Below are 26,896 nucleotides of genomic sequence, written 5' to 3' on the forward strand. Positions count from 1 at the left end.
TGCTATCCAATTCATGGAAGGTGGAGGGCCCCCCCCACCCCATTTCCCAAAATCCTTTAATCCAGGCCTGTCTATACACTACACCATATTGCCTTTTGGCACCATCAAAGCCTACGCCAAAGGAGCCTCAGGGGTTGCTATATCTTAGGTCAGGGAGTGTTCCTAACCCCACTCTTCCTCTCTGGGAGAGCAAAGGAAATAAGACCAACTTTGTCCTCTTCCCCCACCATCATGCCGGTGCTGTGCTTCGCTGGAAGGAGAAAAGAATTAGGGGTCTCATCTCTCTGGAGGTGCCTAGCCTATAGAAGCACATCAAGACTTAACTTTTGGTTTACACATAGGTAGGCCCCTACCACATTCACGGCAATGAAAAAAAAAAAAAAACACATCACAGACCACGAAATCTGGTCTTGTCTGTGCTTTTACCCTAGCCTAGGCAGATTTCACAGGGGAGACCAGCATTTCTCAAATGGGGGGGTCCTGACCCAAAAGAGTTAGGGGGGTTGCAGTATTGCCACCCTTACTTCTGTGCTGCCTTCAGAGCAGGCTGATCAGAGGGGGATGGCTGTGGCCTGGGTGCCCAGCTCTGAAGGCAGCTCCCCACCAGCACAGAGCTAAGGGTGGCGATACCATACCATGGCATCCTTACTTCTGCGCTGGTGTTGCCTTGGTCTTCAGAGCTGGGCTCCCGGCCAGCAGCCACCGCCGCTCTCCAGCTGCCCAGCTCTGAAGGCAGCACCACTGCCAGTAGCCGTGCTGCAACCCTCCCCTCCCCCCACAACTCCTTTTTGGGTCAGGACCCCTACAATTACAGCACCCTGACATTTCAGATTTAAATAGCTGAAATCGTGACATTTACCATTTTTAAAACCCTATTACTGTGAAATTGGCCAAAATGGACCGTGAATTTGGTAGGGCCCTACACCTAGGATCCCAGACTACTTAAGATTTTAATTAAACACTTTCAGCTTTCCTTCTTGACAGTGCAAGTATTATGGGCAAAATGGCTGCAGTCCTAGAATAGTTACTGGCTCTACACAACCCTGTTTCTCTGAGCTTTGATTTTCTCCAAGCCTGGTGATTGCATGGCTGAAGAGGGAACAGAGGGTCTCCTGTCGCAAGGGCAGCCCACAGCCACAAAGTCCTGCATCATGAACTCTTGCCCCCTATCTTAATACATAATTAAGAAGAAGGGTGGCTACAGTTGGGCTTGAGCTCAAACAGGCCCCTCACTTTCCCTCCTGAAATTCAGCACCAGCAAAGCCAGCTACCCTGCCCAGCAGCAGGCGTCACCGGCACACACACCTAAGCCGGCCAGCAACAGGCAGGAAGAAGAGGGTGAGACAGTAGAATTGCCACCTACTTTCCATTCTTCTCTCTCTGCAGAGGCACAATTCTCCTTTGACTTGGCAACATTTCTACCTCACACTTCAGGGGCAGGGAGTCTCTCCCTTGTGGTATGTTCTACACTGAGTTTTTCATGGAGTCACTAGGATTATTCTCCTTTTTCCACCAGGCCTCTTTTCTAGGGATGGGGTCTAACTATAAAGGGACTGAGATGGGGGACTTCATCCTAGTCTTCCTCCTTGTGACTGTCACCCCCCTGCACCGTTACCAATGTCACCTCACAAGAAGCCACAGAGCAGAATAGCAGGCCTGCTACAGGTCAGCACTGAGCTGTGTTGACAGAGCTATCCCCCTCTGTCTACACAGGGAAGAAAACACCACCGCTAGTCTGTGTCTGCTGACATGGGCTCACAGGGCTCCAGCTACTTCACCACAAGGGAGACTTCTGGGCTTAGGCTAGAGTCCAAGCTCTGGGACCCTCCCACCACACAGGGTCCTACAGTCTCAGCTCCCACCCCAGCACAGATGTTGACACAGCAACAAGACCCCGCAGCCCAAGTCGGCTGGCACAGGCTAGCTACGGGTTTTCCTTTGCCAGGTAGGCATACCCTCAGCTAACACAATGCACACTTGCCCAGGCCCTGTTTAAAGGCAATGCAAGCACAAATCGGTTGCTAATCAGTGGTTGGGGGGGAGGCACTCAATACCTTACAGGATCATCCCCTCCCTAAAGGAAAAGAAGGGCATATTGGGTACAGAAGAGCACAGCCTAAGGTAGGGGGCATTACATAAGGAATTTCACAGCTAAATTCCTAGCCTGAGAGCACCACCTGCTACTGCCTGCACCCAGGCTTAACCTGGAAGCTTACCTGGTAGCTGCACTGTGGCGTATGACTGCCTAGTCAAAGCCGGGGAGGGTTCTGTGGTGCTGGGTGGAGTAACACCCTGCAATCGTTTGGAATCACAGAAAAGGCCAGCTTCTCCCAGGCCCGGTCACAAATACAACAGGACCCTCCCCCTACCAGAGTAGGGGCTCCTTTAAAAAGGAAGACCCCACTTTACCTTTTAACTCTTCTCCTAGCAGACCTTTTCCCACTGCCTCTGCCTCCTTCCTTTTATAGCAGGCAGGGTGAGGGGCACAGTAATTACTTCTCTGCAGCTGGCCCAGCCCTGCTACTCTGCAAATCCCTGCAGCTGTGGGAAAACAAACTATACTCCAGCTACCCAGAGGGGGCGAGTTAACTCCTTCCCTGCCAGCCTCTGGTGAGAAGTTTTTTAGGTGACCTATTTTTGACTATTTTGTTAATTTTCCTATTACTGATATGATACTTTACTGGAATAATAAAATAAGCAACTATGCAGTGGCATGCTGTCTTTCTGTTAAGAGAAAGAGTTTTCAAATTACTCCATCTATAAAGGGATTCACACCAGCCTGTTAGTCCTCCTGAGAGAAGTTAAGAACCAGGGAAGGTGAACTACCTGGCAAAGGGGGAAAAGGACAATGAAGGGTTCAGGAAAACTCACGTTGTCGAAAGCAGGGACAAATCAACACCACAACGCTAACACTCTACACACAGCACTTTTTCCATCCTGTGTCAGGGAAGAATGATAAGCACACTTCATAACAAAGGCCTAGCCTAAGTAGCACACTTGCTTCTCTTGTGGATGCTTTCTTGCAAGTGTCTGTCTTTGCTATTAATTATCTGCTTCTTTATTTTGCCCTTTGGCTAATTGTTGTTATGACAGCTTCTCAATTTTCAACTTACAATCCTGCCTCATTGCCACAAACAAAACTTCTAGTGAAGTCATTGAATTATACCCATAAAACAGGTTTCAGAGTAACAGCCGTGTTAGTCTGTATTCGCAAAAAGAAAAGGAGTACTTGTGGCACCTTAGAGACTAACCACTTTATTTGAGCATGAGCTTTCGTGAGCTACAGCTCACTTCATCAGATGCATCCAATGAAGTGAGCTGTAGCTCACGAAAGCTCATGCTCAAATAAATTGGTTAGTCTCTAAGGTGCCACAAGTACTCCTTTTCTTTTTACCCATAAAACAGGAGAGACCAAGACAGCCCCACCCTTGAATACCCTGTAGTAGTGAAAAACCTGCGTTCAAGGAACATCTGAACCTGTGTCCCACATCCTGCCTAAGTGCTCTGACTGTTGGGTATAAGTGCAGGGGTGGGTGGCAGGCAGGAGCATTACTGCTTCTTGAGAGTAAGGGCTGACCTGGCTTAGGTGCCTGACTCCAGGAGAGGGTTCACAGCTCTGAATCCTAAGTTGTGAGAAGCACCTTAATTCCCTCTGTGGAGCAGGGATTAGGCCATACTCCTCTCTTTGGTGTTTCCTAGTGGCTAGCTTTGGCAGCTTCCCACTCAGCATGCTGGCTTTTGTGAGTCCCATCCTTAGACCCCTGTCTCTCCCCATGCCTTGTACAGGGAGCCTGGGTGCCTAACCTGAGGCTGTTGATTTTAAAAGTTGGGCATTGCGATGCTCTATCTTGCCACAAGTATCCTTTACGTAGAATATTGTGGATTTGCAGTCTCTCCAGTTCTGTTACTATCAGGAAATGTTATGGCCCTGATTCTCTTTCATGGTTTTCCCGCATTATACTCCAGCTGGTGTAAAAGCGGCAGATAGTTCCTCAGCATGCAGGAAGCCACCCCAGCTGGTACCAAGCTGACATGGGAGCTCTATACCAGTCATTCACACAGCCCCCAACATGGAGTCAAAGCGCTGAGATGCAGTGTACCCCATACATGGCTTTGGGCCATACAGTAGAGCAGTCTCAGGAGTTTCTCTTACACTGGGGACCAGGCAGACCTGGACTGAGCCCCAAATTTGGGAGACACAAAGCTGGCTCAGGAGGTGAGCTGCAGCACAGGGTCTGGGCCTATGTCCTTAAGAACACACGCTTTTGCTTTTTGGTGATGCTGGGTTTCTTGTTCACTGTACAGTTAAATTACTGTACACAGTACAGTTAAATTACTGTACACATTTGAGATTTAAACATCTTAATGACAGATTACAAGGTTTTCTTAATTGAAACCTGAACTATACTGCATGTGTATAGTTCAACAGCTCAATCCTGTAAGGCTCTTTGAAACACTGTCCTCCTCACTGAACAGTGCAGTACGCCGGAGTTCTTCATTTCAGCAGGGAGCCACTGACAGGGCCAGGGGCCACATTTCTGTCTCATGTAAGGGTTGATTCTGCATCCACTGAAGTTAATAGTAACACTCCCCCTGACATCAGTGGGTGTAGGACTGAGTCCTTAGCCCTGTGCTTGCCGACTGAAATCAATAGGAGTTGTACTCATGTAAGAGCAAAGCGAACTTAATCCAGAGTTAAAAATAAGACTCCAGAATTTTCTCTCTGAACTGAACCTCCTGCTTGCATGTTCCATAAACTTTGGAAATTATTCTGTGCTCTGCTGTTGGAAAGGATGTATTGATGATTGCCTTTGTCTTAGATGCATCGCGTGGGTGTTAGAACTTGGACTTTCATTACAAAATTTTTGGTTGAGCTTACATTAATTTGCATAATGGCTGATTAGGGACTTCTATTATCCAATGGCAACACCAAGGAGTTGTTTATAAACTGTCAATGGCTTTCCTAGCTGAAAGGCATATGGGCACATTATTAACTCTGAAAACTATCTGGTCCTTTGAGACTTCCATTTGATTTAGAATTACGGTAATAGAGAATAACTAGTGTGATAAATGCCAAGACATTGCAAATGATCTTGCTAAGACTTTAGCTGTTCTGTAGCCTCATGTGAGAGAACAATTCTCCCAAACTTGCCAATTTTAAATTTCATTTTTAGTTTATTCCCGTTAAAGGGATTATTTAATATTGCTAATTGGGTTTCTTGCTGTCCCTGTGTTTGCTCACTGGCTAAAACTTATATCCTTCAAGGCAAAACGTTCAGTGGGCCTCCTTAATTATGACAGAAATTTGCAAATGCATCCATTTTAAGGGCACAAGCCTCCCATTTATAATGTAACATTTTGCATTTCTGTAGCTCCTTTCAGTGAGATTTTTGGAACTGTCTTTTCTAGGCCCAGCTCATGTTCACCCTGCACTTTATTGAGGAAGGTTCAATGGATCAGGTTCTGAACTAACCCCTCTAAATATCTGCATTGTTTCCATTGACTAGTGAAATGAGTCCAGATTTACGCTGATGTATGTAAAACAAGCATCTGGTAAATTACCACCTGAGCTGCTAATGAATCCTTTTCCCTGAGGGCTCTAGCACTATTAAAAAAAAAAAAAAAGGCTTTTCCTGCTTGGAACCAAGACATCCTAAAAAAAACAGCATGCATCCCTTTGGGAGCAATACGGGGATGTCCTCCTGCCCAAGGGATGATGGAGTTGGACTGTCAAGTAAATTGTAGACTTCCAGCGCCCAGAATACTATGAGGAAAACACTCATGATATTGCCCATTGTAAGAAGTGTTTGCTAGGGTAACAGGCCACACAGAAAAAGCTCTGCCTCTTAAATATGGGGCTACGCTTACTGGTAGTCTCTGGGTGCTTTGCGATGCCCAGGTGATGTAAAATGTCCATAAACCTGGCTTAACTGCCTGAAGCCAGGTTTACAGCAGACTTGTCACCAGACTGGCACAAAGCCATGCCATGTCCTGTCCTGTTGAGTCCCACCGAGTCTCACCTGGCCAGCGTTCCTCAAATGAAACAGGTGTGGGACTTATTCTCTGCTCTGTCACACTGGTGCCAAATCAGTGGACCACTGCAAACCTTAGGGTGTTACGCTGGTTTTTACATCTGTGTAGCTCCACTGAAGTAAATTAGGCTACTCCAACAAAGTGGGAATCAGGTCTATGTTGAACATTAAGTGGGATTATTTTTAAATTGATCTAAGGATTCATAGTCACGCAACTGATCTGATAGAGGCAAGCTAGCTTTCCTACAGTATCGCGATAAAATTGATCTGATTATGTAGTGGCAGTTACTGCTTTGTAACTTCATCCTCTTTTTATTTTTTATTGACAACGCATTTCCAGATGGACATTTCTACCTGGGTAAACATTTTAAATAACTAATACCTTCATCTTGTGGTGATGTAAATACCTGGGTAAATAACTCATACCTTTATCTTGTGGTGATGTGTAACTGCATGGCTGACCAGCTGCTGTTGATTGCAGAGCATTGTCCATGCTCCCTTTGCATGTGCACTGTGCTGGTGAGGCCATTTAATTTTATGAATCATTTACCACCCGTTAGTAAATCAGTGTCTGTAAATCAGAACAATTCCCTGAAATGAATGGGACCATGCAGAGGTGGGTTCAGAACAAACCAAGAAGGCAGCTTAACTCCTAGAAAGCTCTTATTTCTTGTATTATGGTAAGTGGTCCACTCTCATCGTGTGCTCCTGCTAATCTTCCCTTTTGAGAGCCTTTTATATAATCCAGTTGGGGGTCACTTACATCAGTATATTAGCATGCCCTTCAGGTGTGCTATGCTATGATCCCCCTTCTGCACTGATGGCCATATAGCTTAAATGGAAGTCTCCCATCATATCTGGCCCCAGTTGAAAAATGACGTATAAAACTGATTCAGTGGTTGAGTCCAAGTAAGTAATATTTCCTCCAGTAACAAGCAGGTTGATATTCTAGAGCCACTTTAAATAGGAGAGGGTGCCTGCTTTTAAAGACTATAGAAATACTGGTCGCCATGATTTTATTAGTTCTGCAGACACCATAATGTATCTGAGAGTAGGTGGGACAAGAATCAAGAGAGTGAAATTTAAGCCATTGAGCAGGGGGAGGTATTCTTAGTCAGCCAGTTTCAAAACTGTTTTTTGGACACCTATTTAAACTCAGAAAGCCAAGGAAAACTTTAAAAAGAGGAAGTCTTTTGTTAAAGATGACACTCCTCTCTTCAGTCAAGGAGCGAACACTCACAATAAATATGCTGCAACTCCCAGTAGGTCCTCCACCAAAGTAAGGACCAGATGTGGCATTCCTGACACTTTTAAGCTAAAAACGTGTAGAAAAACCTTTTAGGCCTAAGAGTAAGGGAAAAGTAAGAGAGGTTTTGCCCTTTTTTGTATCTTACTTCGTTAGGGTAATAGAAACGGCCACTCTGGCTCTAAAGAGATCTAGAGTATAAGGATAAGGAGATCTTGGTCCAAAATAACCAGCATGAGATGCAGTTCCAGGCACACTGCGTGAGTCAGAGTTTTTGGAGAGGGCTGACTCTGAGTTCCTGTTAAAAGGATCATTTTAAGGTTGCTGGGATTTCTTGCATCCAATGAAGTGAGCTGTAGCTCACGAAAGCTTATGCTCAAATAAATTGGTTAGTCTCTAAGGTGCCACAAGTACTCCTTTTCTTTTTGCGAATACAGACTAACATGGCTGCTACTCTGAAACCTGGGATTTTATTGTATCAACGCATTAGGGCACCAGGAGCTTTGGATAAACATCTCTTTATTTAAATCAAGATAATAAATGTTAGAAACTTACTGAATGCCACTGCACTGCAGTTTGGTAGTTCTCAGACTGGCCTGTAGGAGCCCCTGGTATTGCAGAGCATAATGAAGGGTGAGACCCAAGTTTTGAGTGTTGGAAGGGAAATGGACACTTAAAAATTTCTCTTGCAAAATGGTCTTCAGAATAAGATAGCTGGAGAACCCCTCGTGTAGTTTAATTTTGGACTGGAGGCTTCTGTACAGTACGTACTAAAGAGGTTTTGTGATGGGGGATACTTTGACATTTTGTTTTAGGAGCAAACCCTACAAACTTCCAAATTCTCCAGCAGGGAATGGAACCACGGAGTCGTGAACTCTGGAAGCCCTGGGCTCCCTGGGTTAGCAGGTTGACTGCCGTGGAGCTGGGCAGGCAAGCTGGCAAGAAACCAAGCCTGGGTCCCTTGGACTGTCTGCAAAACATTCTGATTTTGCCAAATCATCAAACTTTGATGAAATAATGTTTCTCTACTGCTAAGAAACTAAGCTTTGTTTCCTGGCCCCTGTCACATGATATCAGTCAGAGTTACAAAAGGTTAACAACACCCTCACCCAGCAGTGGTGCATGTCCATTGACTCCAGTGACTAATGTAAAAGCGTATTTTACAATGGTCTTCTGTGTTGCAGAGAAAGAAGTGGGAGATAATTGGCTTTGATTTACACGACATACTCCTGCCCTTGGGGATTTGTTACTCACTGAGCAGTAAATTGTCTTGTAGAGGGGACTATTTCCTCAGTATTGTAGCAGGATGGGACACAGGATATTTCCTATGTACCTGTTGCTAAACCTCCTTCCCTTTCTCATCCTCCACAGCATGCAATACATTGATTCCCACTGGGAAAAGCAAGCCAGCTAATACTTTTTAAATAAGCCCCCTCAACTGGAAAGGGGTGGTTTTTACCCTGATCCTGAGAAGCTGACATATAGATACTAGACTAGATCCTAGTGACATGGCCTCTGCGGCTGGAATGTACTGTATGAGCTCTACTCCATGAGCTTGGATTTAATGACATGCATAGCTGCAGTGTTTCAGCTAGTGTCACTCCTATAAATACCTGTTATTCCCAGCCTCCTTGCCCATGCAGTCCAATGTTTTTAGATGACCCATTGGTTCTTGGACTCTGCTCCATTTGCTGCTGATGCAGGAATGCTAGGCTTGGCCAGAACATCTATTTTAAGAAAGGTGCATTCTGCCAAGTGTAGTGATCTTTTCAACCGGACCACAAATACAGCGTGAAACTGAAAACTTACAGCACTGTGACCTCTGTGCAGACAATGAAATTCAAGTGAAGCCAGGAACCAATGACAGGACAGTCAAATTATTCAAAGACTCCAGAAGCCAGCGAGGGAGTGTGCATGGACCTTCCCCCCAGCAGAGCAGGGCTCTGTGGCTCTGGCCTCTTTCATCTAGACACTGCCCAGGCCTCTGTACTGATCTGTGCAGGGTGAAGAGCAAGGGACTAGGGGAGCAGTGGCTTGGGCAGAAGAGATACTTATCACTTCCTTGGCCATGACCCACAGAAACTGCCCAGAAAAGGAAGCATAGACTAGGGCTCTATTACCTGCCTCACAGAATACCCTGCACGGCAAGAATAGCTATTAAGGAGGATGCCAGAAGAAACCATAGTAGGGGGTGGGGAATATGCTGTACCAGTGCACTCTCATCAGAGCTATGCTGTCAGGGTCTCCAGGGGCAAATGCAGAGACACCAATACACAGATGGCCTTGGGCCCCCACAAATCCTGGGGACCAGTGGGGGTTGGGCCCTGTGGTACATCAGGACCCTTGAGCCTTCTGCCCCATACACATTAATTGGGATAGGTCATAAATATAAAGGGAAGGGTAACCCCCTGTCTGTATACAGTGCTAGAAAGTCCCTCCTGGCCAGCGGCAACATCCTGTTACCTGTATAGGGTTAAGAAGCTCCGCTAACTTGGCTGGCACCTGACCCCAAAGAACCAATAAGGGGACGAGATACTTCCAAATCTTGGGGGTGGGGGAGAGGAAAGAGAAAAGAGGCTTTTGTTTGTGGTCTTTGTTCTCTCTTGGGACTGAGAGAAGCCAGACAGAAATCCATCTTCTCCAACCCAGCCTAATCCAAGTCTCCAATATTGCAACCAGTATAGGTAAGCCAGGCAAGGCGGATTAGTTTATCTTTTGTTTTATGTGAATTTTCCCTGTGTTAAGAGGGAGGTTTATTCCTGTTTTCTGTAACTTTAAGGTTTTGCCCAGAGGAGGATCCTCTGTGTTTTGAATCTGAATATCCTGTAAAGTATTTTCCATCCTGATTTTACAGAGATGATTTTTACTTTTCTTTTTTAATAAAATCCTTCTTTTAAGAACCTGATTGATTTTTCCATTGTTCCAAGATCCAGGGGTTTGGGTCTTTGATGCTTTTGTAACCAATTGGTTAGGATATTATTCTCAAGCCTCCCCAGGAAAGGGGGTGTGTAGGACTTGGGGAGGATATTTTGGGGGAAGACATCTCCAAGTGGGCTCTTCCCCTGTTCTTTGTTTAAAACGCTTGGTGGTGGCAGCATACTGTTCAAGGACAAGGCAAAGTTTGTACCTTGGGGAAGTTTTTAACCTAAGCTGGTAAGAATAAGTTTAGGGGGTCTTTCATGTGGGTCCCCACATCTGTACCCTAGAGTTCAGAGTGGGGAAGGAACCCTGACAGAATACAGTGTTGTTTACTTGTACTATACCTTTGTGGAAGATAGGTGTACAATGTTAATCCTTGATACTCTGAGTTTCTGTGCATCCTATTTCCATATGTGCTGGAATTAGGGGTGCTGTTGCACCCCCTAGCTTGAAATGGTTATCATATACAGGGTTTATAGTTTGGTTCCATGGCTCTCAGCTCCCCTGTCCATTTCCACAGACTTCATTGAAGTGGAGAATGAGATACCCACACCACTATCTGTTTGTGGAAATTGATTTGTAGAAGGCCCTGAAAGTAGCAGCAAAAGTGCAGGTCATCCATGTGTGGTTGGGAGCAAGGTGTGTGAAGCCCACATGCTGTGCTCTGTGGGGATTCCCTCCACCCCAGCCACAGAGGTCTGCCATAGGCCAAAACTGGGTAGAGTGTGACGGGACCAGTGAATCAATACATGCACTGGTAAACCCAAGATGGGACTAGTAATGGTCACTGAGCAGCTAGTCAAGCTTTAAGCGGGCAAGGGATTCAGTGTCTGCTAGACTCCTGCAAAACTCCTTTGTTCACAGCTGGCTTACTGGGCTGACACAGGGGTAAGATCTGGCTTGCTTTCTTTTCAGGGTTCTTTATAACCTTATGAAAATCAATACCTTCTCCATTTGTTGCTTTTCATCTCATCTGACCAAGGGAGACTCGAAGTCAAATCATCAAGAGCAGTGCTTCCCTTTTAATTATTTGTAGTTTGTAAATCCTCTTTAGTAATTTCCTGGACCCTACCAGTAATCCTTGTGATGAATGGTTTGCATAACTCCTGACTTATAGGTCATGCCACCTTGGTCACTGATTCAGCTACAGCTCAAATAAATGAATTCACCTGGAATAAGTTTTAAATTTTATTTAAACTTGTTCCACATATAAAATACAGCTAACTTAGAAAATACAAAAACAGTTAGTTTCCAGAGTGCTGTACAACATTGCTAAGACACAGCAGCAACACAAAGGCCAGATGTGTTCCTTACACCTGCCTTGCTTAAAAACTTCTGGGACCAGGCAGTTACAAACTAACATTTTCTCTGTGTGTGGAAAGTTTCTGAAAGACTTGCTGGCATTGTATGCACTTAGTGAAGTGCCTGACTATTCCAGGTCAGCAGCTACGTGAAAGGATTGCGCACATCAACTTCCACACACAGTAAAGTGGCCTCTTTGGGCCTCATTCGGCCCATCTTGCTGTGTCAACGGCAGTTTTGCCCCACTAAGCGGAGCAGAGTCAGGCCTTATATGCAGAGAGACTACTGTGTTCTCCATGTGGAACTCCCATTGAAGTTCATATACAGGGGCCTTGCAGGATCAGGGCCATTGTTCAAATGCAGGTAGATCTTGTTACACAGTTATCCAGAAATCTATAGTGAATGTTTTCTTCCAGTATTAATCTAGGATCTCTTCTATATTTGAATTTTTCATAATGAAGTAAATAGACTAAAGCAATTTAACAACTAAAAGCAATTGTGCAATTCTTCTCTTTCAAGAACAATTTGTGGAATGCCATTTTTGATTTACAGAACCTGTTTCCTGAAATAATCCTATATTGGGAATCCATACTACAATATGTAATGTAAAGCTTCCCAAAGAAAAAACAAACATTCAATTCCACTGAGCAGGATGAATTTGGAGTATTAATCAGTTCCCACCAACCAAGGATAATTCCTCTTTATACTTTGGTTTTGGTGTCCCTAAAGAGGTCTCTAAGAATGCAGCACTGTTACACTCGATCATTCTGCCTTCTAGCTCTTTAAAGATTGTGCACTCAACAGGAGTACGTTTGTACCATTATTTGAAAAGGAGTCTTCCAAAAAAGAGACAGATATGCAAGTGTGCTGCATCCAAAGATAGGACACACAGAACATGGTGGTGGTGCTCCTTGCAGGAGAAGAGGACTGCTACAGCAGCCCTTCAGGCAACGCTTTTGTGACCATTTCTAATGGCAGAATTCTGGTTTAGGTGCACAGAACACTTGCAGCACAGCTTTCAATGGACTTTTGCATCGCAAGAACAGCGTAGAGCTGTGCCACATAAGCGCATGAAACAGCAACAACTGTGTGTTGTGTAGTATTGCCTGTATTTACCCAGTAACATTTGAAAAGGACTAACTAAACACAGGGCTTGCCAATATGGCCACCAAGAAAATAGTTAAAGGATGAGAACTCTTTTCAACCAGCTGCAGCCTGCAAGACATTTATATGGTGAAGTGATTGTGGCTTTGCCCCCAGCTATTCGAAGCTAGGATGCAAGTTCCCCATTCCCTTAGTGCAAAGCTCTGCAGGGATGGGGCTATTCCCTTGGTTGCACCTGAATTCGACCTTTTAGCAAGGCAGAAATGTTGGCAACATTGAGATCTAAATCCCAAACCATGTACTTGCTGACTTATCATTCCCAAATGAACCCACTGAGAGTTTGGTCACTCTGAACTGCCCTGGAGAGTACCGCAGGGGAAAGTGCACATGTCAAATGCCTTACTTCTCAAAGAGAATAGGAATCACCCGTTTGAACGCTTTTGGCTTAGGGCAGTTTGTTTGTTAAGGAGGATTTTTGTTTGCTTTTTTTAACAGAGAGCTGGCAACAGCCAGAGCCCCTCCCTGCACAAAACGCACAAAGTTGTCCCCAGCTAATGGCCCCACAGCATAAAGCCCTTTCTCCTGAACACATTGGTAGGTGAATGGGTCAACGTCGATAGGGTTCCTCTTGGAGTTGACTGGCTGCTCACTGTCAATTGCCAAGTCAATGCCATTATTTGGTAGGAAGGAGAGGTTGGGGTTTGAGCCAATGAGAACAAAAGCCATAGAAATGTTAAAGATTTTCTGGTGACCGCTCTTATCCTGGAAGACACACTTCTTGTCCTCTCTGAAGGACAGGACATGATGTTCAGGAAGGCTGATATAACATTCATATGGCCCGGGACAAGCAACTGACTGTTCTTTCATCATCTGGTGGACTTTGTGGTACTCTGGATACATCATTTTGGGGAGCTGATTGAAGATGAGACCTGGATCGTTGACCCTTCTGCGAAAGGCGTGTATCACTGGGATGTTGCAATGGTGAGCAAAGAGAATTGCATCAGCAGCTGTCAGCCCGGCACCTACAATCAAGACTGGATCTGATGTCATGCTAACCTTCTTGTTCTTCACTGCTTCTTCAAGGGCAGAGAGTTTGTGATGGACAAAAGGAAGGTTCTCTCCATTAACTCCAAGGTTGGTTGGACTGTCATATGTTCCAGTGGCTAAAACCACATTCTCTGCATAGATGGAGAAGGGTTGCTGACCACCATTAATGTTTTTGATGAATCCATCCACCTGGAAAAGATTTCCACTAGCAATCTGGTCATCTTCCTTCTCTTTCTCGGGGAAATCCCAGAAGGAGTCACTGTTCCCCTCAGAATCCTGCTGTGCATAGCTGGAGCTTACATCTGGGCTCACTTTCCTCACAGATGTCACAACACTCCCACAGATAAAGTTCTTCTGCAGCCCTTTCTTTGCCACATAATGTTGGTAATACTGAGCAATGTCTTCTGCTGTGGCTCTGTTATTCCTGAGGCCCCTGTAACAGGATATTATAAATGATGGTTGAACAGTGAAATTCAGAGGCTTCTCCCTCCTCAGTTGCATGTACTGAAGGGCTATCTATCCTGGCACTAATGGAGAAACTGGGCCTGCATTCTCTTCCTTGCTAGTTTTACCCCAGAGCAATCCAATTGATTTCAGTGGAATTACTCCTAATACACAAGTCTGAACAGTTGGGCTCACTATCAGGAATAATTGGAAGAGGCAATACAGTTGGATATGAAAACCCCACAAAAACTTTAGCAACATATTTACCCCTTTACTACCCTCCCTATCACTTCCAATTTATTTTTTTCTCGTGAGCTTTTCCAGACCTAGGTTTATAGCATGTACATTCTAACAATAGCAAAAGTAGCCTAAGTATTTGCAATCTAACATCTGAATGATTACACTGTACTTTGTCCCACTATACATCTGTCTGATTAGAATACTTGTAAATGTGGGACAATATATAAATGGGCTACACTATCCCAAAATTATGGTTTCCACACCGATTAATTCAGATTTTTAAATGTAACTGCTGGCCACATGCTGATCTGTTACCCCAGTGTACATTCAGAACTAACTGGTCTGCGGTCCATGGAGTTACTCTGAATTTATACCACCAGCACTGAGTACCAAATAGATTTTTCTTGGGGATTTCTTCGACTCACTGAAACTGGCCATAATAGATAGCCAGCTGGACTTCATACCAGATTACTTATTTGCCCAAAAATCCTTTGGCTATTTGGGCAGTCTCCTCACCTCCTCTTTTTCCTCATCCAGTCTTTGAGCTGAAGGTCTGGAAGTCCCATCCATTCCCCTTGGCTCAAAGTGATCGTAGATCCCTCAATAAACTGCAAGAACAAACACCGAATGAGTTAAGCAACTGAAAATGAAAGGAAATAAGCACTAATGGAACAGGAACACTGTTCTGTTAAGTTCCAGTAAATCAAACTTTAGTGTCACCAAGGGACCTCGGCTGATCCAGATGTTTGAATGGAACAAACGGCAGTAGTAGGCTGGGAGGGCAAATCTCTCCTGCACATTCAAACCAGCTCACTTTTTGGTGGGTGTAAAAGCAGAGCCCTGCTGGATCCTGGTTGTCTGGCTGATTAGCTTGTTCAACCCTTTACATCTTTAATCATGATACTGACTATTGTGTCATACATATTTCATAAAGTTAAGCATTCATGTCTACATACATGCCAGGCACCCCCAGGAGGGTTTCTGCCAAGGACCAGATGGGGAATGGCTCTGTTGGTCTTGTGCCACCAAGTGAGGACAGATTCTGCAGTTCCACCAAAGTCTGTATCAGGACGCAGCAGAGTGTCAAAAAGAAGAGCCACGGGGCTCTGGGATCGTCCCTCCAAACCTTCAGACAGGTACTCCAGATCCTAAAAGACAAGGCAGATACTTAGAGCCTGCATCATAGAACACATGAGATCACCTCAAAATGCAGCAGTAATGTAATATCATTAGGTGCTCAGTAGAGCTGAACGTCTCTTAGTCAGAATAAGTCCGATATGGCACATAAGCCCGGTCTGGATGATTTGAGCAGCGCATAGCCCTTGTGCTGGCCCTATATACCGTCATGATTTGGGAAACAAATTAACCCATGCTTAAGGCTTCTGTTGCCAGCATGCTCTGGGCATATGATGGTGGTGATGTGTTCCATCTACTTCTTCCTGGTAAAAGGCAAATTCATTTGATACAAACCTGGTCTATAATGGAGACTTCTGGTGTTTCCTCTAGTTTCCTCTGTAGAATAGGATGAGGATGAACAGAGCCCCTTTTGATGTAAGGGATATAACCAGACAGCAGGTAGGAAAGGCAAATTCCTGAAGGACCATTCCCTGAACAAACACAATTAAATTAATATTGCATCACTGTGGTTGGAACAATAGTCCTTTTAAAGCATCTTACCAGATATGCAGTATGGTCCAGTGGATAGATTTTGACTCAGAAGAACTGGGTTCTAGTCTCAAGTCAACCATGGTTCTGCTGCATGGCCTTGGGGAAATCACTTCACTTCTCTGTTTCCCTTTTTGTCTGTCATATCTATTTGTATTATAAGCTGTTCAGGGCAGGGGCTGTTTCTTACAAGGTCTACGTACAAAGCCTAGCACCCTGGAACCCTGATCCCAGTTGGGACCTCTTAGTGCTACTGACACTAATAAGCTGGGGTTTTGTCAAACACTGGCAAAATAGCAGGCTCGGAAGAGAGCTGCATTTTTCAAAGGATGATGTTCAGGAATTAAACCTGCTCTTGGACTTTGAGGGTACATCCACACACTGCACACTACACCCAGAGCTGTGGGACCCACACTTGTGGACTCTGTTTCCAAGCCTGTGTTTGAGCACTCGCACTGCATTGTAAACCTGGGTTTACAATTGCTGCACCCAGATCACAGCTGTGCTTCTGACTCAGGTCTACAGCTTGACCCTAGTCCACACTGTAAAACGACAGGACCCAAGCCACAGCTGGACTCCGGCTCTGACCCACCCCCTAGCAGGGTCCTAATTCCCACGTCTTGAGTGCTTGCTGACCTGAGTCAGAGTGATTTGTATATGGATAAGGGGGGGGGGGGGCTCAAACCCCAGAAGAGTTAAGGCTTCATTCTTTCCTGCCTAAATGCAACTTGCATCACTTCATAATCTTGAAGGAAAAATCAGACACTGCTATGATGTGCATTCACGTGGGATAGCGAATATCTGAGATGGTGCTGCCGTACATCAGACAGCAGGATCAAGTCCTTGGTGCCTACTGCTCAACGCCACTGTCTACAGTCATTTTGAAGCAAGTAGGTTATTAGGAAGAGATGTAGGATCTTTATTGCTCACTTCAAGGTATTACCTCATAGGGCCAAGGAATTCAGACCTGGACTCTTCCCAGTTACCACTATGTGACAGAAGATATGTAGAGCAGGGGGTGGGCACACAATGTCTCATATGCCAATTCTCTAGTCACTGGGATACTGGTCACTGATTCTGCAGAAGACCCTGTTCTGAAACTGGCCAAATTTCTCACCTTAAATTTGGACGCTCTCTAACCTGTTGACTGATTGATTTAACTGAAGCTAATGGAGTTGCTATTGATTACAGTAGGTCTCCAATCAGCCCTATAGGTTTAGTTCTCTCCTGTCTTTGTTCTCTCTCCTTCTATTCACTGGAAGGAGGCAGTGAGCTGGAGGTTGGGCAAAGAGCTCTCCCTCCCCCACCACCACCACTCCTCAAAATATGACACTTTGAACAAATAGCTGGATGGCTAAAATTTTCCTACTGACCACCCAACAACTGGCTTCAGAAGCAAATATACATACTCTATGTCAGTGTACAGTGGAGTAGTGTGTGGAAAGTTTTCACGTGGCTGTTTTCCAATATGTTTAATATTTTACAGTGTCTATATAACTAGCTGTCAGCCTCTACAGCTCAAAGCTTTGTTGCTCTTTAGTATATGACTAATCACCATTACATAATGCAGTGTCAGAAAACCAGTCAGGGTGACTCAGCAGCCTGTAACATTCTGTGTGCACTTTCATAGCATTGTGGACATAATCCCTGCTCTGGGAGCAATGAACTGCAGGGAGCAAAGGCCACTTCTCAATTCTATTCCTAACACTGTTCTCACTTAGATTAGAGAAAAAGCCAAGTGTAAATAATGATGGAAATAAAACCCCAATAATTAACTTGAAACAGAACCAGGATATAAGTCATCCTTAACTTGCTCTTTTGTTGTTGGGGTTACATCAGAGTTCCTGTCCAGTATTTAAACATCTGGTTACATGAGGCAGAGTTATGGACAAAGCTGCATTTATAAATATGAATCTTTAAGTCCCATAAAGTAGGCCAGATACACTCCTGCCTTTGTGTCCCTTCATGCCACTTCAATGGCACAAGGAACCAGACAGCAGCTGGATCTGATCAACTGACTGCCCTGGCACGAGGGAGCTCTCAGCTGTCACAGAGCCAGTATAGACAACCCCTGGAGTACTCTCCAGCAATCTCCAGCTGGCAATGTTCCTGGAGCTGCTCAAAAAACCAGAGCCTCCCTTCTCCCGTGCAGGGGGCGAAATCTCTGCACTGGTAACACTCAGAGTGGTCTTTAAGTTAAACTTGTTTTGGAATTGGACCCTTTTAAAAAGGTAGTACCAAGAATTTACCAATCCCATCCCAAGAAAAACAAGCTTCTCAATTGTCTGTCTAAGAATGCCTCTCAGGATTCAGCCCCCTGGGACAAGTGTCCACCTCACAAAACTACTATACAAAGGATTAAGTGGAACTTTTGTGGTGCATAAACCTTGTACGGGCTCACTCCACTGGGGAGAATTTCGCCCTGGTTTAGATGGTGGGCATGTAACAAGCCCAGCACTAGCAAAGCATTGAAGCACTGACTCCCAGGAAAGTCAATGGGGCTCATGTCTTAATTTAGCAAGGCACCTAAGCACAAGCTTGAGTGAAAAGGGAAGGACTCCTTTATGCCAGAGAAGCCTCTGCTTGGTCATAGCTTATCACGTCAGTGACACATCTGATATGAGAGTGAGCGTGTCTAACTAACCTCAAGAGGGCATTTGCAAACAAGAAGTTCCTGTTCCTGATTCACTCAAACATCAAACTAACTGGCTTTCTAAAACTGTGAAGAGAAGCATAACTTTTGCATTCCTACAAACAGCTGTTTTAAAAATTAAACTACTACACATATTTTTCACTGTGTAATCCTGAACCAAACCCCATCGATCTCCATGTAAAGAGTCTCAGAGACTTCAGTAGCTTTGGATCAGACCCTAAACCAGAGGTGGGCAAACTACGACCCGCGGGCCACATCCGGCCCGCAGGACCGTCCTGCCCAGCCGGAGCTCCTGGCCTGGGAGGCTCGCCCCCAGCCCCTCCCCCCCGTTCCCCCTTCCCCTCAGCCTCAGCTCACAGCGCCAGGCTCTGGGCAGTGGGGCTCTGAGCTCCTGGGGCGGGGCAGTGCAGCTACAGAGCCTGGCCTGACCCAGTGCTCCAGGCAGCGCGGTAAGGGGGGAGGGTGCTCAGGGGCTATGGGTGTGGATAGGGGTCAGGGCAATCAGAGGGTGGGGAACAAAGGGGTTGAATGGGAGCGGGGGGGCAGTCAAGAAGGAGAGGGGGGTTGGATGGGGCAGCAGTGGGCAGTTAGGGGCGGTGGATCCAGGGGCGATCAGGGAGAAGGGGTGGTTGGATGGGGTAGGGGTCACAGGGGACAGTCAGGAAGGAGAGGGGAGGTTGGATAGGGCAGGGGCTCTGGGGGCGGTCAGGGGACAGAGAGCAGCAGTGGGGTGGATGGCGTAGGGGTCGCGGGGGCCGGTCAGGGGGCAAGAAGCAGGGCGGAGGGGTCGAATAGGGGGTGGAGGCTGGGCAATGCCTGGCTGTTTGGGGAGGCACAGCCTCCCCTAACTGGCCCTCCATACAATTTCAGAAACTCGATGCGGCCCTCAGGCCAAAAAGTTTGCTCACTCCTGCCCTAAACACATACACTCAACAAACACTAAACGTCACAAAATTAAACACTAGTTGACTCCTTGCCAGGTGAAAGTCACAACACAATAATTTCAAACCGCTCCAAAACACCCATGAGACAAACAAACAGGCTCAACTGAATGTCCTAAAGGTCAGACAATTCTGTTTTAAAACAGTAATAAATGATCATTGATATTCTTATTTTCTTAAGCCAAATTATCCTTTCTTGACTGTAGCAAAAACTGAGGGGATATCATTCCCAGAACATTTCTAGATTTAATTACAGCTTTTGGAACAATGCATGAGGATGTCAGATATAATAGGTCTTAGTAAGACTACCGCACTGGAGAACACAGATTACATTGCCAAAATATTACTTACCTATAACAACAATGGGAAGTGGTTTGGAATAACTTTTGTTTGGGACTTTGTTCAACACTGGATACATCTTCACATCTGAAAGGATTCAGGACCAGAAAAATCTACCTGTAATGACAAAAAAGCGCAACCATTAACTCTTTTTTTATTAAAAAAAAAAAAAACAACAAATACTCTCTCCTCTTCATAGCCCTCGGTAGCAGCTGATCTAAAATATTATCACTCATTTTACATACAATGGAGTTCAATTTCAGCTCCCATACAGTATAGGTGTAAATTTTGTATTGGAAACCTATGGCATAATTAGGATTTGACCTTAAACAAAAGAAGATGTCCTTATTTTAGTCCTTCATGGACATTTTTGGTCCACATGACACAACTGCCAGCCTCTACTCAAGACAGGCCAAGGACTCAAACAACAGGGAACGTTGCAGATGGGTCATGGGAAGATTTTCCCTTCTCCTATGAACACTACATATCATGGGCTAAGTTCTTGTTACAGTGACTTTAAGGGCCATTTGGTAATTTTCCAAGCTGTTTGTGCTAACCCAACATATTTCTTCAAGGAGGTTCTTGTGACATTTGTCTTTTTAGAGAAATTTGCACATTCATGGAGCGTTGGAGTTTGCATCTGAGTCTAAACTTCTGCTTGAAGACTTGAAAGCTGTTGGCATCATTTTCAAAAAAAAATGCCCCATCACGTTGCTAAAGGTTTGAGTAATTTGAACTGCTAAAGCACTAAACCACTGGGTGCAGTTGTTAACAAGTTCTTTTAAAAGCAATATCCTTGTTCTCTTGCAATGAGAGGTGTTACTGTCACATTCATGGAGTGACAAACTATTTATGTCCATCTGTTAATCTGACATAGGTCCTTAACAACACTGAGATCCCATGTATATGTAGAGTTCTGAATCAGAGCTTGTTAAGCCATCCAGTGACAAATAACAAACCTATCATCCAATCTCCTAGCAACTGAGTAGGAAAATAGGAGTGAGACGGGTTGGTAAACCCTTACCTGTCCTGTCCCTTGTCAATTTTAATTCAGCAGCACAGTGACCAGGCATGTACACTAAGTGCAAGCTAGCCACACCTAACTCACTGCTATCTTGAGGCTGCAGTGACTTTCCCACCGTAAATAAATAATTCCAAAGTTGTTTGAATGAATTTGTATTAGTCATCTGTACTTTCAGTGCTGCTAATCCACTGAGTCCAGAAAGGGTTACGAATTCTCTGTTGTTACTAAGTCTAGACAAACATTCTCAATAGAAATCTTCAGCTAGCCTCCAGAAAATGAAATTAAATTAACACGGTCATAATTTTGAAAGCCTATCAGAATCCGTTGAATGGAATGACTTGGCTCAGCAGGGCATTCTCGTCTTTTCATTGAGTGTAGAAAGATCTTTGGTAAGTGTGCTATACATTCCCAAACAAGCTTGGCAGGTCATAATGTTTGACATAATCCTCTCACCACAAATGTCATCCAACTGTGCAGCAGTTCAGTTAAACTGAAGTGTACTTCACTACTTAATGCAAGAATCTACTAAATTGCCAGCAGACTGCATGAGAAGCCACACAAATTTTACCTTGAAGTTCAAAAAAAAAAAAAAAAAAAAAAAATCTAGTAATCAGGTTCTGAATATAGTCTTTGAGACGCTGATACTCCTGTACTGTACAATATATCCCTTTGCCATAAATGAACTGCAATTAGTCTTTTACCTACTGCCTTTCCTCTGGCAGGATCTCAATTCATGTTGCTAATTCTCACATATTCTGTGTGTTGGAGTAACTTGCCTCTGAAATGTAGCCAGCTGTGGAACAGAAGATGGTAACTATTCCAAAAGGGTAAAATTCACCCCTGAGCAGAGAGAAAGTGCAAGGCCTATGTACATTGTGTATAGTCTTTCTGGTGAAGATCTGCACAAAAGTGAATTTCAGCCATGTTGCATGAAAGATGAAGGGAAGTTAGTATCTTACTTCTGGGCATCAAAAACCAGTTATTAAATGCAATAGGTAGATAGACCAATGGCAAGAAGCAAGACAGCTTTGGCACTGGTAAAGTCAAAAAGTAGGCATTTCACTAACTTTTTGAAGAAGGTTACACTGGTGGGTGGTGTTCACAAAATAGCCAGTGTTTTCATGCAAGGGAAAAAAAATAGACAAACATGCAGTTTTAGCCAGTAACATCTCCCATCTGAACAAACAAAAGCATCATGGATCTTCTGGAATCAAGTCCTGGCTACTTTTTGCTTTGTACCGTTTCTTTTGACAGCATTCCACCACCTGGAAATGAGTGATGCCAAAGAGTCCATGCTTACCTGGTCATTAGGAATTAGCACATAGATATCTATATTTCTGCATCAAAACTCTAATGATATCTATTGGCCTTTAACTGTTATTAATTTATGGGTGAAAGAAATGAAATGATTTATTGTGACATTAAGTAACATTTGATCATGGCCTACTAAATGTGTGTGAGTGTTAAGCATGAAGCATTTAAATGGTGAACCAGATGATCCTGTGGAAAGGCTCAGCTAGTTTGAGCCTGTGAAATTCTTCTGTATTTTTTTTTTTATAATGGGGAGGGGGGATTTCTTTTTATTTTGTATTTGCTGGGGGTGGAGGGAGTGTTGAGTCCCGCCCCTGGAGAGGTGGGAGCCCCTGGGGGGGGGGGGGAGATTGCAGAGTGAGCCTGCCATGCATTCACCCCACAGAGATGGCTCCTGCTGCTCCCATCCCATATGGCTGGGCCCAGCTTCCTGCCACACGGGGTCCCAGTGTTGCACAGGTTTGACCCAGCCTCGTCATGACGGAGGGGCAACCAGGCCAAACCTGAGCAATGCTTCAATCCCATGTGCCCAGTCACAATGCCCAAAGCAGGGAGCTGGGGCCAGCCTCACGGGACAGATGGCGTTGGAACAATTTTTACTGGGGGTGGGGGGGGGAGGCGGAAACCATGTATGTGAGTTATTACTAGTTCAAATTGGGGGTGCAGTAGCACCCCTAGCCCCACTAGTTCCAGCACTTATGTGTGGGGCAGCTTGCTCGCTCTGCCACCAGGTTGCGGTGGCCAGAGTGGGAAGCCAGACCCACCCCTGCAGGACAGGAACCACAGTAGCCACTGCTGCAAGGCGAGTTTTTCCTTTTTATACTTAGGTTTTCAAATTTAATTGTGTTATTTCGCATTTGCAAAAAAAAAAAAAAAAAAAAAAAACACGAGGGGTTCGAACCAGTGCTGAGCTGCCAGAAGCTGAAGGACCGCAGGGCTGCCAGGCGAGTAGAAATTCTCAGGGGAGCCTCCCCAGCCGAGAGCTCAGGCAGGACGGACAAGACAGTCCTGCGGGCTGCATGTGGCCTGCAGGCCAGAGTTTGCTGAACCCCTTTAACAACCGGTTCTAAACCGGTTTCAAAATTTAATAACCGGTTCGCGTGAACCAGCTCCAGCTCATCACTTGTTCTAACTATAGTAATCATGGAACATAAGTGTAAAGTCTCAGACTTTTATCAGCCCAGGGCCTGTTTTTATAACCAGGTTCTAAGTCCTCTATAAATAGAGCACTGTCATAGAAAAACACACTTGTAACTTTAACTATTGCAGGACAGCTGGTGTTGCCTCTGGGCATACTAGGATCTGAGCAGCACCAATACACAGACTGTGGCATGGTGAATTTCTAAACTAAATTAACAATAACTTTCCCTGGAATCTAACTGTGGAGACTTTCTGTCTAACTGGACGCATCTTCCCTCCCACTCTGCCTTTAAATCGCTTCCTTTCTTGATCCCTCCTTTTCACGTCTATCTGTGCAGCTTCTAGGCAGAGTCTCATATTGTAGCCTTGACAAAAAGCACTAAACTATATGCAGACAGGTTACAACCCTCCCACTCACAACTACTTTACCTGCTGCTGAAGGATAAGGCATTCCAGCCATGTGCCAGAGCTAATCAGAAACAGGCACATGGTAAACTCCCTGCTATACAGCCACATCTCTCCCCCCTCCCCAGATGCAATTGCAGGAGTTCAGCTCTAAGCAGTTGGGGTGGCTGTGTGAGACCAGGGAGTTGGAACTGCCATTCTATACAGCAGGATAGTCTCTCAGGCAGCATAAATTATAATGCACTTTACCTGGGTAGTGCCCGCCTGAAGAGTGGCAGGAGCTCTGACTCCATGGCTGTTCCACGCAACATACAGGTCCGTGTTAGGTTTCCTAGCAGAGCTAACCATGCACCTTCAGACTAGAATTTGTTTAGATTAAGCAGGGGAAGAGGAGGGATACAAAGTCCCTAAAAGACAGCCGTGTGTATTTCTCCAACACTCTGCAGAAACACTGCTGATAAAATGGCCGCATGCTGCCTGCAGATGGGCAATGGACCATGAACCAGCCACTGGCAGCACAGCGTAAGATAATATCTAGCAGCAGTCTCAGCAGCAGCATAAGTGCTTCTTTTAGAGGACGTGGGTGGGGCAAGATGGGCCAGAACCAGCTGTGTAGTTCTGCCTTCATCAGTAGCAGGTTGCCTTGGCCTCTAGCTGTTCTGCTCTGCTGTCATCCACCCCTACAGCAGAGGCCCAGGAGCTGTGGACTGCCCACGATAAGTCAATTCCCCCTTCTATGGCTTTTGATATGTAAAAGGAAGGAGACATTCATGGGAATTATACCCAGAGTTATTGGCAAGAGTAGCACCACTGGCTACACTGGGGGGATGTCTTAGATCCAAACCCAGACTGGATAAAACTAGCACTAAAACAGATAAAATAAAAACCAAGTGTACCTCCTTATGCCAATTTCATTGCTGTGCATCTTGCTAAAGCTAGGCGACAAATACCTCTGGATACCATTTCCTTATTGTGTAGAGTAATATGCAAACAACTGTGATGGAAAATAAGTTAATACTTATCCTAGCACAGCTCTATTGATTAAAGAAGTATTCCCTCCCTGCTTTACAGCTGTCACCTGTATAGTTTATAGTAATTACCTGTTTTATAATAAGAAAGCTAACACCAATGGGCCAGGTTCTGCACCAGTTTACACCTTTGCAAATGTGTTCCATTCATTTGCATGAATGGAAACCAGGATTTAGCTCAATATAGACTAGAAACTGCTGAAGACACAGGAGGGAAAAATTCTCTCATGCCATTAGAGCCAAAGATAAAATCTTTGGATCACTCTCAGAATGGAGAGGACTCATTCCCTCCATTGAAATCCAGACAGCGGGTCAAATCCTACTCACCTTCAGCAGCATTGCACAAGTGCCTAAGCTGCGTGGGAGTTTTCCCAGGGTTTATACTGAACTCGCTATGGAAGTGCAATGGGGGAAGAAGCTGGTCAAATAGAAGAAACTAGGTTGTTTTCCTTTTCACCTTCCTTTATGTAAAACACAACACCCAGTATTCAAAGTCAGCCAGCTCAATGATTCTGTTCATAGTATTGGCTTCTAATTTAGAATTCCACCTTAAATGTTCCTCTTCCTGCAACCCACCTCCCGCCCCAATCTGGAAGTGCTTTCTGTTCTATTATTACTGTGCTCCAGAATCCATCTCCCTCATTACCACCAATGTGTCTCACTGATTAGGTAATGTTCTGGCTAGGAGAAGTGCCTAACTTATCCATCTAGGGCCAAATCCTGCTCTCCTTACACATGTACTCCCATTGGGCTTAAAGGGATCACTCATGTAAAGCAAACCAGTGTGACCTCTAGTGCACCCTGAAAATACAACTGAAATGAATTAAAAATCCAAAGAAGAGAGAGAGAGAGAGCACGCGTGCGTGAGCAGTGATCTGTTAGCAATACACTGGAGCAACTTTAGTAGCGAGAGCCAAGTTCTGCTGCCCTGATGCAACCAAAGCTCCCAGAGTCATCCACAGGAGTCTTACTTAAGTAAGAACCATAAAACTAGACCAGTACAACACATGGAGAGATTTTAAGAAGGGCAGTGCAGCTGTAAATAATGTAGCAGCTTGCAGGTGTTTCTGTGAGATTCAGGTGTAACAGGAGCCACACAAACTTGTCACAAACAGCAGTTTCCATCAGTTGTTTTCTGTTTCTCTGTTAATTTGATAGGCAGCTTTTTGTAATGTCATTTGATTTCAGTCATTCATTTTTTTAAAATACTGAAACTCCAACAGTTGAGTGCAGTTTAAACTTTACTGCATCCTTCTAAAGTTTTAATAGAATCTTTCTGCTTGCATTTCTTCTCTGTGTAAATTCAAAAGCTTGTCTCTCAGCAACAGAAGTTTGCTGACCCTCCTTGTCAGTCTTATTCTTGTGATTCCAATGCAAAGCATTCCATAGACACAACTGAGGAACAATCCAGTTATGTGGTTCATTAAGCTGACACCTTCTTTCTAAGAGCATTCCCTTGTGCCATTCTAGAAAGCAATATGCTACTCATGCCTGGCTAATAAAGCTTTCTTTATTCATCTACAGTCCTCTTACCTCAGGAAATGAAGGTGATGAGAAGGAAAGTCTGTGTGTCAGTACCTGTATTTTTAGAGAAGCAGAACACCCCATGCATCTTGACCGTATATTGCTCCCAGCTCCAAGGCAGCTGTTAAATATACTAGGCAACCAGTTCCTAGTTTAAGGAGGTGGGGTTGAAGCCTGGGTGGGAGGGACTAGGAAAATGGCTCATAAGCATGAGTCAGCAACACTACCTAACTTACCCTGTTTATGAACGAACAATGCAGAGTCACTTTGTGCTGTTAAGTTGATAGTATAAAGGAAATAAATATGGTGAAAAACAGCCTGGAAGGAACCATGCCCCTGTTGCTCCCATATGACAAGAATCCAACACTCAGATTTAATCCCTTTTTATTTTTAGTTTAAGAGTCTTGTGTAAATTAATCTGAGTTTTATTGTGGTGGTGTTTGGAGTTTTATTCTTATTTAAAACACCTAGCTGACACAGCAATAATTACTGTAATTAAGGATGGCAGGATAGCACAGCATGCTTTCATTAA

General features: G+C 44.7%; 2 protein-coding genes across 7 annotated transcripts in view; both read right to left on the minus strand.

The window, feature by feature from the left end:
* Positions 1–2,783, minus strand: part of NECAB2 (N-terminal EF-hand calcium binding protein 2) — a 368,024-nt gene extending 365,241 nt beyond the window's left edge. For 3 of the 5 annotated variants that reach the window (XM_073307524.1, XM_073307520.1, XM_073307522.1), the window contains exon 1: positions 2,217–2,783. The gene's annotated coding sequence lies outside the window, so the exon portion shown is untranslated. The remainder of the gene's footprint in view (positions 1–2,216) is intronic. The other 2 variants (XM_073307521.1, XM_073307523.1) reach the window with 1 other exon arrangement.
* Positions 2,784–11,372: 8,589 nt separating this feature from the next.
* On the minus strand, positions 11,373–26,504 carry OSGIN1 (oxidative stress induced growth inhibitor 1). 2 transcript variants are annotated; one of them, XM_073307533.1, is made up of 6 exons: positions 26,419–26,504; positions 19,945–20,049; positions 15,805–15,941; positions 15,291–15,482; positions 14,851–14,942; positions 11,373–14,083 (listed from the first exon to the last, which is right to left on the minus strand). In XM_073307533.1, exons 2-6 carry the CDS (start codon positions 20,009–20,011, stop codon positions 13,066–13,068), a joined length of 1,506 nt encoding a protein of 501 aa, XP_073163634.1. In that variant the 5' UTR covers positions 20,012–20,049; positions 26,419–26,504; the 3' UTR covers positions 11,373–13,065. The 2 variants fall into 2 exon arrangements, with proteins under 2 accessions (XP_073163634.1, XP_073163632.1); XM_073307531.1 differs by having other exon boundaries at positions 26,374–26,502.
* Positions 26,505–26,896: the final 392 nt, after the last annotated feature.

Source organism: Lepidochelys kempii, chromosome 12 (genome assembly GCF_965140265.1).
Source record: "Lepidochelys kempii isolate rLepKem1 chromosome 12, rLepKem1.hap2, whole genome shotgun sequence".
NCBI lineage: Eukaryota > Metazoa > Chordata > Testudines > Cheloniidae > Lepidochelys > Lepidochelys kempii.